General features: G+C 51.1%; 1 protein-coding gene across 2 annotated transcripts in view; it reads right to left on the bottom strand.

Moving 5' to 3' along the window:
• The window catches only part of ZFHX3 (zinc finger homeobox 3), a 76,507-nt gene that overhangs the window by 45,287 nt on the left and 18,406 nt on the right, over positions 1-12,814 (bottom strand). For both annotated transcript variants that reach the window (XM_057383054.1, XM_057383053.1), the window contains exon 3: positions 7,453-7,684. In XM_057383054.1, coding sequence (XP_057239037.1) covers positions 7,453-7,684 — 232 coding nt within the window. The remainder of the gene's footprint in view (positions 1-7,452; positions 7,685-12,814) is intronic.

Consider the following 12,814-nt stretch of genomic DNA (forward strand, 5'->3'; position numbering starts at 1 on the left):
GCTCCACATCGTCCCCATGCCTGAGCTCAGCACAGGCTGCAGCCCCTGACCCTTGGAGAGCAGCACAAAACAAACTCCCAGTGACCTCCACACACACACAAACACAGAAAGGAACAGGAGGAGCCAGCAGTAGGTGCTGTGGAAGGGAGAGCTGCCTGCGCCACTGAAGTGGAACGTCTGGCGCTGAGCTCGGCTGGCAAAGGCCAAATTAATCCCATTGTTTGGCCACAAAGGAGGCAGCAAAGTAGCAGTGGAGGCCAGAGAACAATCCCAAACACCCAGACCTAATTCAACCTTCTTCACCATGAAAGGGGGATGGAAAGGCCAGAATTCTTCAGCTCAATTGGTAACCAAATGCAAGAAGTGTTCCCAGAGAAGGTGCAGCAGCATCTGCACGTGTGAACACAGAGATGGGAAGCCACACTCAGGCTGTGCCCCTGGAGTGCAAAGGCATCAAGATGTGCAGCTTGGAAAAGCAAACTGAGTATTTGGAGGAAATAGAAACCCTCTTGCTTAAGGTTATGAACTGATTTTTGGTAGGAACAAGGATCAGACCTTGATTTGAGGTAGGTTATTATTTGTTTGTAGGTCCCCAGATTACACTGTGAAGCAGTCAGAGCAGGCAGGACACTGGTGCTGACAGGCACGTTATAAGCCAATCTGAGATTTTTAGTGGAAAAATAAATGCATGTGGTAGCTCGTTTGCAGGCAGTTGTGGGGACGTTAATGTCATCAGCAGAGGATCAATAGGGCTCGCAGAAGGGACAGGCAGCAAGGGCATTTCAGAGGTACAGCAAACAGAGGGGCAGGGACATGGGACAGTGGCAACGCTGGAGCAGCTCAGGCCAGGGGTCACTGCCAGCCTGAGCCAGCTGCTGGAGARCCTTGTGTCACAAATCATCCCCCTGATAATCTGTGGAACCTCATTCTGCCTATGGCTCAAACGGATAAAAATGAATCCATTCCAGAACCCAAGCTCTGTATCTGTCACAATTAAGTCCATAACCTACAGATCAGAGGAGGAGGAGACCACTTCCTATTGTCATAACATCTCCCCTGAACAAAGGTCTGTAAGCATTTTCTCATTTTGGGCAGTGCACTGTGTTTGCATGGCGAGGTTTGGGTGGCAGTGGGGGCTCCTCCTTCAGTCGTGCCCGTTAAAGCCATGGGATGTGTGCTCCTGCAGGAAAATGAACTCTGAGAGAAASAACCCCAGCAGGGAAAGCAGAACAGCAGGAAAGGAGCTGATGCCCTGCAAGGATATTCCCCAAAGAGGGGAAAGGGCAGGGACATTCTGTTCCAGCACTGAGCATGACCCTGCAGACTTGCATCAGCTTTTATAAACAAATGGATCTTTCGCACAGAACAATGAAGYCTACAACCCAAAATTGGCATGTTCAGTGGCAGAAGGCTTCAAACTCACCTTCCAAACAGGATGGCACATTAGTGTGCTACTACAGGTCTCACCCTGCTCCCCTGTTTACTTACAAACCAGTCAGACATCCTTGCTGCCTCTCAACACAAAGCTGGGCCCAGCTGAACAAGACTGACCTTTGCTTTCTGCCCCTGTCCCCAGCCAGGCTGTTCCTGGGAATGTCAGCAGGGAAGAAAGAACCATCAACACTGAGGGACCATCGAAACTTTGTGCTGGAGCTCCAGTCCCTCTCAGTTCAGGTCAACAAGATGTGGAACAAGAGACTCCAAACCGACACAGCAAGAACAGCAGAGCAGCCATCAATTCTCTCAATCCAACCCGGGAGCACAGGAGGAGGATTGGGCATTCCAGAGGTGTTGGACTGGAGGGGAGGGACACTGCAATGGCTGCAAGGGTCACACCTGGGGGAARGTGCTGGATGTGAAGTGCTGCCACACAGTTTATGAGAGRAACACCATCARTCAGGGCTGACAGTGCAGGAACAGSTGCTGGAGCACATGTCCAAGGTTTTGGAGGGTTTATCTTTCTCCATGCCACCAGAAGGTCAAAGCAGGGGGTTGGGTCAGACATATCCCCTGAGCAGGGGCAAGGATGGGACAGGAGCAGCACGGACCCTCACCATGAGCTGAGTTTGCTGCCAGTCCAGTGTGAATTCCATGTCACTCATGTGGACATTGAACCCTGAGACCAGGCTGCACCACCTGCAGTGTCTTCAAAGTTTCCTGATTCACCCCTCCCACRGAGAGACCTCGAGTCTTTAACCTGCAGCACTGCAACAACCACCTGCAAGTCCTCAGGAGGAGTTCCCTCATTTAAATCTGCACAGAAGAAATGGGGAAATAGCAACAGGAAGAGAAGCAGAAGGTGCAGTGGGCACCAGGAGCAGAGTTCAGGGATGCAGTGCCAAGAGGCAGGGATGATGACCCTCAAGGGAAATGGAGCTCAGGGAGATGCTGAGCTCCAACAGCTGGGCTTAACCTGGCTCTAGAGTTTGGATATGGAGAGAAAAGCAGAGGAGAGGGMCTGAGAGCCACACAGTGCTGTACTGCAGCATCTCATGATAGTTCCCCCTTCACTTTTCTTCAGGAAAGGACTYTAAAATGCAGCCAAACAAGAACAACACTCTAGAAAAAGTCTGAGCTTGCTCTCCTCTGGTTAATGAAAGCCATGAGGTCCCCAGGACAAGGGGAGCTGGGGCAGGATGGAGTTTCTGAGATTCCTGGCACGTCTGGTGCYGCTGCCGCGTGCCACGGGCCATGCAGCGCTTCCTTCCCCCCGCTGCACTTTCATTAAGTGCATGTTTGAGGCTTTGGGCAGCTTGCTGGTACTCTCCCCTTCACCAGAGGCACAGGAAAAGAGTCATGACCAACTTTAATAAAAACAAAATTAAAATGATTAAACCTTTCATATCCTTTTGAGATTATCTTTTTGCTGCTGGTTGGTCAAAGCAGAGCTGAGGCACAACTGCTCTTGACTTTAAACTCAAAACCAACCCCAAAAAAAAAAAAAACCCAAAGGAAATCTGCCTCTGCCANNNATTAAAGAAAACCAACTTTATCCCTGCATTCTATGGAGCCAGACCTCAGGAGCCCCATGCTGTCCCAAGTGGAAAAGGACAGAGATACTGCTGGGATGGGAATGGGGTTATCCAAAATTTAGGTGGAATAACACAAGGAGGGAACAGATCAAAATTACATTACAGGGTGATGTTTGTTAAATGAGTTCAGGACAAGCCTGGAAATTCCTTCCCCAGCCCTGTGCAAGGACCACACACTTCAGAAGGTTTCAGAAGGTAACTGGGGCATCACAGCAGAGCCAGAGCTGCACAGAGCCTCTGACTGGCAGATGCTGTGCCAGTGTGCTCTTCTCCTGCAGGCACCACACAGGTGATTTGCTTTGGTAAGTTTTTAATTGCTGCGTGCAATTAAGTTCCATGAAAAAGTGGAGAGATTACAAAACCAACTAATGATTTCTTTCCAAAACCCTCCATCACCTCCAGCAGAAGCTGGAGACCAACAGGCATCATTAAAAATGACCACACTGTCATTAATGCAAACCAAGTAGAGGACATCTACTAGATTAGATCCCACTAAATTTGAGTTACTTTAAGCAGAGAGAAACRTAATTTGTCTTGAAGTGCTACTGGAAGTAGAGAGTCAGCTCTGATGAAAATCCCATCCCAAAGGCACATCTCACACCCCTGCTGCAAACAAACTCCAGGAATAGTTMATGATGGTGGAGTAAAAATGCCTCACACGGTTGCCCACTGTTCAAGGTGGGAAAATAACAGGATGGTACCCTTACAAAAGGTTTTTGTGGAAGATCTCCTCTCCCTCTCTCCACAATTTGCTTTTCTTCACAGAWGGGCTGGTCACAATTCCCAATCCAGGGAACAGCCAAGAGGGAAGAGAAGAACCAGAGAGCCTGGACAGTGAAGGGTGGAACCAGAGAGGAGTGCTGAGTCTGGAGGGACAGGGGAGGTACTGGGACATGCTGGGGACTGCCAGGGCAGAATGGAACTGAGCTGCCTGCCATCAAACCTCCCTTGTGCCTCACAGGGCAATCACATCCTGTGGCTCCTGAGCAAAGCTGCCCCTGGCACACGGGACCTGCTCCTGTCCCTCATGGTGATGGGGCAGCCACAGAACTGCTCCTGAGGGAGAACACCCCCAAGCATTTCACCCACAGTGCCCAGAGCAGCAGCCCAAGGAGCWCCCTGCAGTGCCACAGGCAGAGGCAGCCGAGGTGTCATTCTGGGATTCTSAGGTTGGGAGCTGCTATTTTTAAACCATGTGGGATTTTCTCATCTGAACGCTGCCTCAGCTGTACTGYAGTCTGTTTACACACTTGGTTTCATTAAAGATTCCCATCCTGGTYTCAGTCTGCACTCCCAGCCCTTTCCAAAGGTCACACACTCAAGGGAGACGTGGCCAAACAGAGGGAGGGGAAAGCAGGGGCTCTGAGGGATGCCCTCCTTCCAGGGAGCCAGCACCTCCAGGGGGTTTTGTAGGAAAGGCACTCCCCAAAATCACTGTAATGCCCTTGTTTGGGGCAGGAGATGGCTGGGCCCTCGTTGTGGTGGCAGAGGGACAGGGTGGTGCTCTGGCAGGTTGGGCACAGGGACASAGGTGACATCCCCTGCCAGGACAGGGGACATTCTGTGCTCAGCAATGGCTCTGCTCCTCTGCAGGACCCCACAAGGACCCTGCACTGAGCGAGGTGATGCCAAGGATCTGGGGGCAATGGGGAGGATCACAGAGACACCACAGGGACAGACATGGAATGGAAATCCCACTGTGACCGATGGCCCTGTGTGTGCCTGACCGAGCCACAGACAGCACTGCAGGGCTCTGTGCCTTTGGGATGGAAGAAACACTTCCAAATCCAAACAAAGTGCACTGTGGGTTGTTTCACTCTTGTTTCTGTCATTTTCTGACATAACTSACCCGTTAAGTGCATCCATCCAATATCTTGAGAATGTTTTGGTTTTTATCATGGTCACTCTTTCTTCACTTTTWTATTCTCTAAATCCCCATCATTAARAATCAATTMGYTYATAGGTAACATCMCASAGATGCTGCTGCAGCAAGGGGCTGACAGGGGCAGTGGCAGCAGCCCAGATACCACAGGAGACAGACAYCCAAAAATACCCTGAGAGGACAATACCCCCTCCCCAAAGCTGTGCTCTCTCTGATCAACAAACCAGCTGAACTTCCAACTCCTTCCCTGTCTCCTCTGTCATGAGCACACTGCTCAAACCATGCAGGAAAGTTTAATTGTCTTTAATTTTCTAGTTCAAGAAGGATTGGGTTTTCTGCCCGATGTCCATATAATTTCCCTGCCAACGACTCCATCATTTACAGGAAGTGAAGGGCAGATCCTAAAGCTCTTCCCCCAAAACCAGCCGATTTTGGGGAGGGCTGAGCTGCTGGCACGGGCAGGGACAGAAGTCCCGGTGTCCCTGGAGTGGCTGCTGAGCTGCCTGTGCTTCTGCAGGGTGGGAGGGAGTGAGGTGCAGCTAATGTGCAATCAAGAACCATCACAATTACAAATGTAAATGAACAGGCAATTGGCACTGACCTTTGCAGATTGTTAGAGGACTAATTAAGGTGTGATCAGAGCTCTCTTCCAACAGATTGAGATGCATCTACACAAGCAAATATCCACCCACCGCCTGGAGACAGCACTGCTTTCTGCTCCATGCTGCACACAGCAGAGTGGAGACACGGGCAGGGCAGCACGGGGCATGGGGACAGGAATGGCACAGTGATGGCACAGCACTGGCACAGCGATGGCACAGCGATGGCACAGCGATGGCACAGCAGCACAGGGCATGGGGATAGCGATGGCACAGCAATGGCACAGCAGCACGGGGCTCTGGCACAGCACTGGCACAGCAATGGCACAGCGATGGCACAGCAGCACGGGGCATGGGGACAGCAATGGCACAGCAGCACGGGGCATGGGGACAGCGATGGCACAGTGATGGCACAGCACTGGCACAGCGATGGCACAGCGATGGCACAGCGATGGCACAGCAGCACAGGGCATGGGGATAGCGATGGCACAGCAATGGCACAGCAGCACGGGGCATGGGGACAGCGATGGCACAGCAGCACGGGGCATGGGGATAGCGATGGCACAGCAATGGCACAGCAGCACGGGGCTCTGGCACAGCACTGGCACAGCGATGGCACAGCAGTGGCACAGCAGTGGCACAGCAATGGCACAGAACAGTGTCCCCATGGACACTCCACACTGGCACACGAGGGAGGGCACAGCACAGAAAACAACACATTCAGACTGCAGCAAAGCACCAAAGAACCCCTGTCCCTTTGTGCCCCAGCAGAGATGTGTCACAGAGAAGTGTCATGGTCCTGTGTCTGCTTGAGGAGTCTGACTGGGGATCTGGTACCAAAGAGAAGCCATCGAAAGGCAGCAGGGAAAGCCCAGCCAGGTGCCAGAAAAGAACAATAAAAGCCATGACAGGGACACAGGACAGACCCTGCWGTGTCACAGAGGAGGAGCACACACAGGGCACTGACACACACACCCCCTCCCCGTGCATGGCCCTGCCCCACAGCTGAGTGTCCCCACACCTGGGGACATAAAGGGATGTGGGATATGGTGGAACCCTTTCACCCCCAGGTAAACAGCAAACCTGGCTCCCATCCCTGCAGGGATCCCAGCCCAGCACACCAGTGGGGTCTCCTGCTTCAACCAGATCAACAATGGGCTCGGAGGGTGTTTGAAATGAGTGTCTCAGCTAAAAGTGACCTGCAAAATTGACTCCAGGTACCCCTTTCCTTTTGGCAGCCTAAATCGCGCTGCGTTCTCAACCTGTGAAATACAATACAGTATCTTGTTCACTGGCAGTTTTTGTTTAAGAACCACAAAGCTTAAAGGAAATGAAAATAAAATATTTGTAAATCGAACTTTCCTTTCAGCGATTTGTCAAGAGATTTACTTTAAAAATACTACCATTTTTTAAAACCAAAYTGTTTTCCCTCCCAGCCAGTCAGCTCCTGCCATCCCAGTACCTGCCATGTCCTAATCTGGGCAGCCGGACAGGAAAGACAAGGTTTGTACAGTCAAAGACAAAGTAAACAGAAATTTCTAGAGTAAACAAGGTTTTCAAGGTTGTTCTGCCTATCACAAAAGGGCATGGATGGTTTCCCCTCTCTGCTCACTTTGCATTTAAGCAGCTCACCACCCGCAGCCCTGCCCCAAGAACCCAGGGCACTGCTCTGTTGGGTTGCTCAGATATGACAGTATCTTTAGCTACTCACATAATATTCCAGCGTTTTAGACACCAAGAACCAACACACACTTGTACATCTCAAATCCCACCTCAGGCAGGTGGAATTCCTGCAATGTGTTAGTGATAAACTGAGCCATCCCACAGCAGGGAGGAGAACAGGAACATCACCGAGTTTGTCACCAGCAGCACAGTGGCTCTGGTGCCACATTCCCACCCCTTTGCACAGCTCCTCTCCCAGCAGGACAGCAGCACTCACCAGCCTCGGCAGCTGCACATTTACGGATGGTGAAGATCTGCCCCAGGTCCTCCTCCTCCTCGGGGAGACCCTTCTGGAGGCGCTGCAGCTTCCGCAGGCTCTCACTGCGCTGGTGCTTCATGGAGCGAACGTGCTGGATCAGGTTCAGCTTGGCCTTGGTGGAGTAGTTACACAGCACACAGTGGTAGTAGCAGCTTTCACCTTCCACCCCGCTCTCGTGGTGCTGCAGGTGCTGTGAGAACAAAGCAGAACGATGTCAATGTCCTTCAGCACCCCCAGTAAGTCCACTGTAAATTGTTAAATTGGGAATCAGTTAAGGAACCACATTTTGACACAGACCCAGAGAGACAAAGCCTGTTTGCTCCCATGGTACTACACACTCCTGCTAAAGGGCAAGAAAACCAAAACCCACTGAAATGGGCATAAAGAACAGATGGAGACAGACAAGATCATCTCCCTCAGTGAGAGAAGGCACCAGAGGCAGCACCAACACTGCTCATGGCCCACTCAGGGCTCATTCCTTCAGTCCTGGGGGGGATCCAACTGCAGATCAAACATAACATTAAATTCGATAAATTCCCACGGAAAACCAGAAGAGTAAAACCAAAGCAACTCTAGAACACAACAAATCTATCCATCAGATAGAGAGGTGYATGGAAGCAGAGTGCACAGCCATCCTGTCCATCGTGCACTCTCTGCTCCCTGGATCCAGCTCTCATTCCCTGGATCATGAAGGAGCAGCAGCCTGGCCTGCAGGATGGCTGTGACAGAGCCAGGCTGAAGTGACAATGCTGAGCTGGAGCTGGGTACCACYGTGAGAGGCCAGAACCTGGACAAACCCTGTCCCCTCCCGAGCTGTGCCGCTGCAGCCAACACAGCGAAATCCGGAGTATGAACCACAATTATTTGGCAAAAGCTATCAATCCTCTGGTACAGAGGGCTGTGCCTCTGGGGAAACAAACAGCCATTTCACGTGGTGGATCCCAGGATGCAGCAATTATTTCTTAGAACCAGAGGGAAGAATTCACCGTGCACGGCCACAGTGGCTGCACAGCTCAGCTGCTGTCCTTTCCCCTGGGCAGGGCAGGTCACAGCAACTCTTCCAATTCCACACTAAGGGCACGTCAGGAGTTGAGGAAAAATGAACAGCAAGGTGAAATGAGATGAGACTCCACAGTGAAGGCCTTTGCTGTTTCCACCCACACCCAACATTTCAGCTGTGCAATACTCCCTGCCAGCTCCTGCCACCCAACCCCAGACCTCTCTTTGTGTCACCTCACCCAACCCTTTTGTCACCACACACTGGGCCCAAGGCACAAGTACAGTGCTTTGGAAGCAATCTTGAGGTCTGTCAATCAAAAATATTGCCTACGTGCAGTCAGGAGCTTCTGGTAAAAATTCTGACGCATATTATCTCAGTTACAGCTGAGATAAGATTAAAGACACATATTAGCCAGAGCTGTGTGCCTCGCTCACACAGAGGAAGGAGAGCCCTCTGAGTCTAGGAATGATTAAAAATAGGATATGAGCTGATGCTAAGGCTTCTGATTGGAAGGGTGAGGAAAGAGAATAAATGTATTCTAGATCTGGCTAATTAGACTAGCCTCTTTTGGGATCACGATGTATTTAATTAAATTCACTGTAATATTTGAAGAATCCACAAGGGCACTAATCCCACTGGTGCCCTCRGAAGATTTTTTGCTGTTTTCCCTCATAAGAACTTCTTCCTCATCTCATTTCTATTGTTTGCATGTGTTACCCTCTTCCTGAGCCAGAAAAAGATGAATGGCTTAAGGCATGAAAGGTCAGCGAGGCTGTCCCAGGAGTGTGGTGCCCGTGTGGGCCAGCCCAGCCTGGCCAGCCTGGCTCTGCCCTGAGCTCTGCCATAAACCCAGCCCAAACCCTGCCTAAATCCACCCAGTCCATCCTGCTGCAGGCCAGGACTGGCTCCAGGAGCCACAGCAGCCCCATCCCACAAACCCTGTGCTGGGCTCCGTGTGGAGCACAGAAAACCTCCAGTGAGCAATTAGAGGAAAAATCCGGTCACGGGTTCAAGGATATATTAAGGACATGGTCTCTGTGGAACCAGAGGCACAGTCTGCTCTCACTTAAAAGGGGCTTTTAGGAAAACATTTGTTTCAAACAATTTAATAAATCTTTCTTTTTTTGTGCTCTTGTTTTGCTTCCTCCCAGACATGCCCTGTGCTGGGGTCAGCCCCACAAACCCATCCCGCTGCAGGAGCTGAGGGTGGCACCAGCACCAAGCCCAGTCTGGGCATGGCACCCCTGCACCTGAGCCAAACACAGAAAAGGAGCAGCACAGAAAATGAACAGTTCAGACAATGAAGATGTGAGGGCAGAGCAGTCCGAGCTGAGAGCTGCTGGAGGCGATGGAACCCTGTCCACGTGGGTACAGTTATTGCCCATCACACTGCTAAACTTCCCCCTTGTGAGAATTTATCTGTATCACAGGAAACAAATTCAAAATACTAAACCAGAATCTTGTTAGAAGACAAATCAACTTGAAAATCAAAAGAATATATTGTTTCAAGGAAAAGCAACCAACTTCTGTCAGAAAACATCGATTTCTGTGAGTGCGGGGGGGTGTTCACCCCCTCCCTCTCCACAACAGGAAACTTCCAACATCTGGTTCTTCACGCATGGCATGCAAAATATTGATCAGGGTGAGTCAAAGCTACATTTTAAATCAGAAACAGAGAGAGGAGCGCTCTGATGGAAACCATAYGGCTCACGAGTGCAGCTTCCTGGGGGACACGGGTGTTGTGTATGTACAGCGAGGGTGGCTCAGTGCCACGCTGCTGCCAGCACCCAGTGCCACTGCACACACCTTGGCACAGCAATGCCAGCCTGTGTGCCCTGGAGGGAGCCTGCAGGCTGTGGGCAGGGCTGTGTGCTCACAGTGACCAGCACAGGAGGGTCCTGCTCTGCCCCAGCCCTGTGCTCCTTGGAGATGAGGCTGTAGTAGCCAGGACTGAGACTCTGAGTAGCTGCTATTACACAAGGAACAAACTCTGCTGAACACCTCTGTAGCTGTTCCTGCAGTTCATGTTTGCTATTTGATCTGATTTCTAAGCTTTTCTATATCTTCTGAATGTTTTAAAATCTTTTTAWAAGATGTTAAACTACTATCTGCTCCAAATCTCTTCTGTGTGAGGTTTGTTCAAGCCTGGTGTAATGATCCCGATTGTGACAGTGACAGGAGCACTGCTGGGGCACCGGGGGCTGCACAAAGCCTGTGGGGACAGCCCCAGAGAGCCGCCACCCTCCTGTCAGCACAAACATCCTCCTGTCCCCACTGTGACCCTTCTGTACGGCTCTGTAGGTCACTGCTGAGCATTCACACAGCACAGGATACCCTAACACCAAAACCAAGGCCACCCCACTACCCAGAGCTTCTTGAAAAAGAAGCTGTCAGACTTCAACATCTTTGGCAGAGGTTTTCTCCACAAATAAAACACCTTTCCTACTTCTGAACTCAGCACTCAGCTCTGTTGGGTAAAGTTAGCAGTGATTTCAAAGAACTGACAGATGGAGCTGGGGAAGGYGCCACAAATCTGATGGAAGGTCACAAAAACCACAAAAAGAAGCCGCAGCACAGAGGTGCAGAGCGCTGGATTTCTCCAGCAAGCACTGAYGTCTGAGCAGAACCAGGACACCAAACCAGGGAGCACGTCAGTGTTTACTCAGAGATTGAGCCAAGCCCAGGAGCTCCTCCAGCCCCACCAGCACATCTGCAGGGCACAGGAATCCCAGGGACTGACTCCTCCTCGGGGTGAAGGCAGACAGGGGAATTAGTGCCAGGCTTGGTAGGAAACACTGCAGGTGCCARCGRGGRCTGTGTGASCCAGGAGGGACAGGAGGTGACCCTSASAGCAGAGCTGTGTGACCCTTACAGCCCTCAGGCTGCCACTGAAGGGACCCGACCCTGCAGAGCCCAGAGGGATCACGAGCATCTCTGGACCCCGTGTGCCTCTGATCTGCTGCATGAGATAAATCACACAGCCCTGCAAGAGCAGGATCTGAATTTTTAATGRAAGTCATGTGGATGCAGCTGTCTGATCCTCTCTGTTCCAAGCACTCCATAAAAGCCAGGGCTGGCTGATGTGTCCTGCTCTCCTGTCACCCCTGCAGCCCTGGCTGGTGTTTCTGGGGCTGAGCAGTGCCTGTGCAGAGTGGGACACACTGACTGTGCTGGGGAGAGCTGCAGGGCCCACAGCCATCTCCCATCCCCTGGAAATGGGGCAATACTGATTCTGTGTCCAGCAGGTTCAAAAGCTGAACTTCTGTCCTTTCATACCCACCAACATCCTGAACTGGATACCGCCTCCAGCAGAGTTTACAAACCCTCCCTCCTCCTCCTCCTCCTCTCTGTGTCACACTCTGTGGCACTGGTGGGGTTCAGACCTGTGTGCCCTGGGCTTGTGCAGCTCAGCTTTTGGAAATTGCTCTCTGATCTTTATTTTTCTTTCCAGAGCTGGAAATGTAGCACACCCTCCTGCCACAGCGGCGTAGGTACCAATCCAGGTCCCCAAATCACACAGAAAGGCCTGAAGAACAGCCACAACTGCCCATTWCCAGCCCATCCCTGCCAAATCTGTATTTTCTGAGCCCTCCARTCCTGCCTGGTGAYAAGTGAATGCCACARATGCTCTTTGYTAGCCATGCAACTGGTGCTCACCATGCTGCAAGGTTTTGGGTTCCCCCACRAACCCAAAAGTGACCCAGCAAATGGGGTTTGCTCCACCAGCCCTTGAAGTCTCATTAGAAGCCAAATATTGCTCAGCCTAAGGATGGAGAACTCAGCATGGATTTTACTGAACGTTAAATCAACCAGCAAGCGTAGCCAGCAAACTCTGTGGCACTTTAACTTTAAATAATGCAATAATTATTGGATTTCCTTTTTATAACCGAAGTGCTGGAATGTAAACAATGGGGCTGTAATTGCAGGAAGGGGGGATCAATAGAGGCAATCGTTTTCAGCCATGTTAATTGTAAATACAATTGCTCCAAGATGTCAGCCTCGTTCTTCTCGCTCCCAGAATCATCCTAACGGATGACAGAGTCCAACTTTCCCATTACAGCTGTTCGTTCCTTTAAGAGGTTCTCAATCAGGTCTGATCAATCTGTCAAGATAATGCATGGAGTAAGTAAGACTCTTCCAAACACAAGCTCCCAATCAATAGGCTGGACCTGCTAATGAGGAGGGGCTAAAGCCCAGRGGGAGGCACAGTCCCAGCTCCTGCAGCCAACTCCTTGCCAAGGTCCTGGAGAGCTCCTAACGAGGACATTGTTTATGGAGCCCGTGATGAGCAGCATCCCCACACACCCACAGTCCCACGGG

The sequence above is a fragment of the Malurus melanocephalus genome, unplaced genomic scaffold (assembly GCF_030028575.1).
Source record: "Malurus melanocephalus ecotype Western Australia unplaced genomic scaffold, MMel_1.1 scaffold_605, whole genome shotgun sequence".
Lineage (NCBI taxonomy): Eukaryota > Metazoa > Chordata > Aves > Passeriformes > Maluridae > Malurus > Malurus melanocephalus.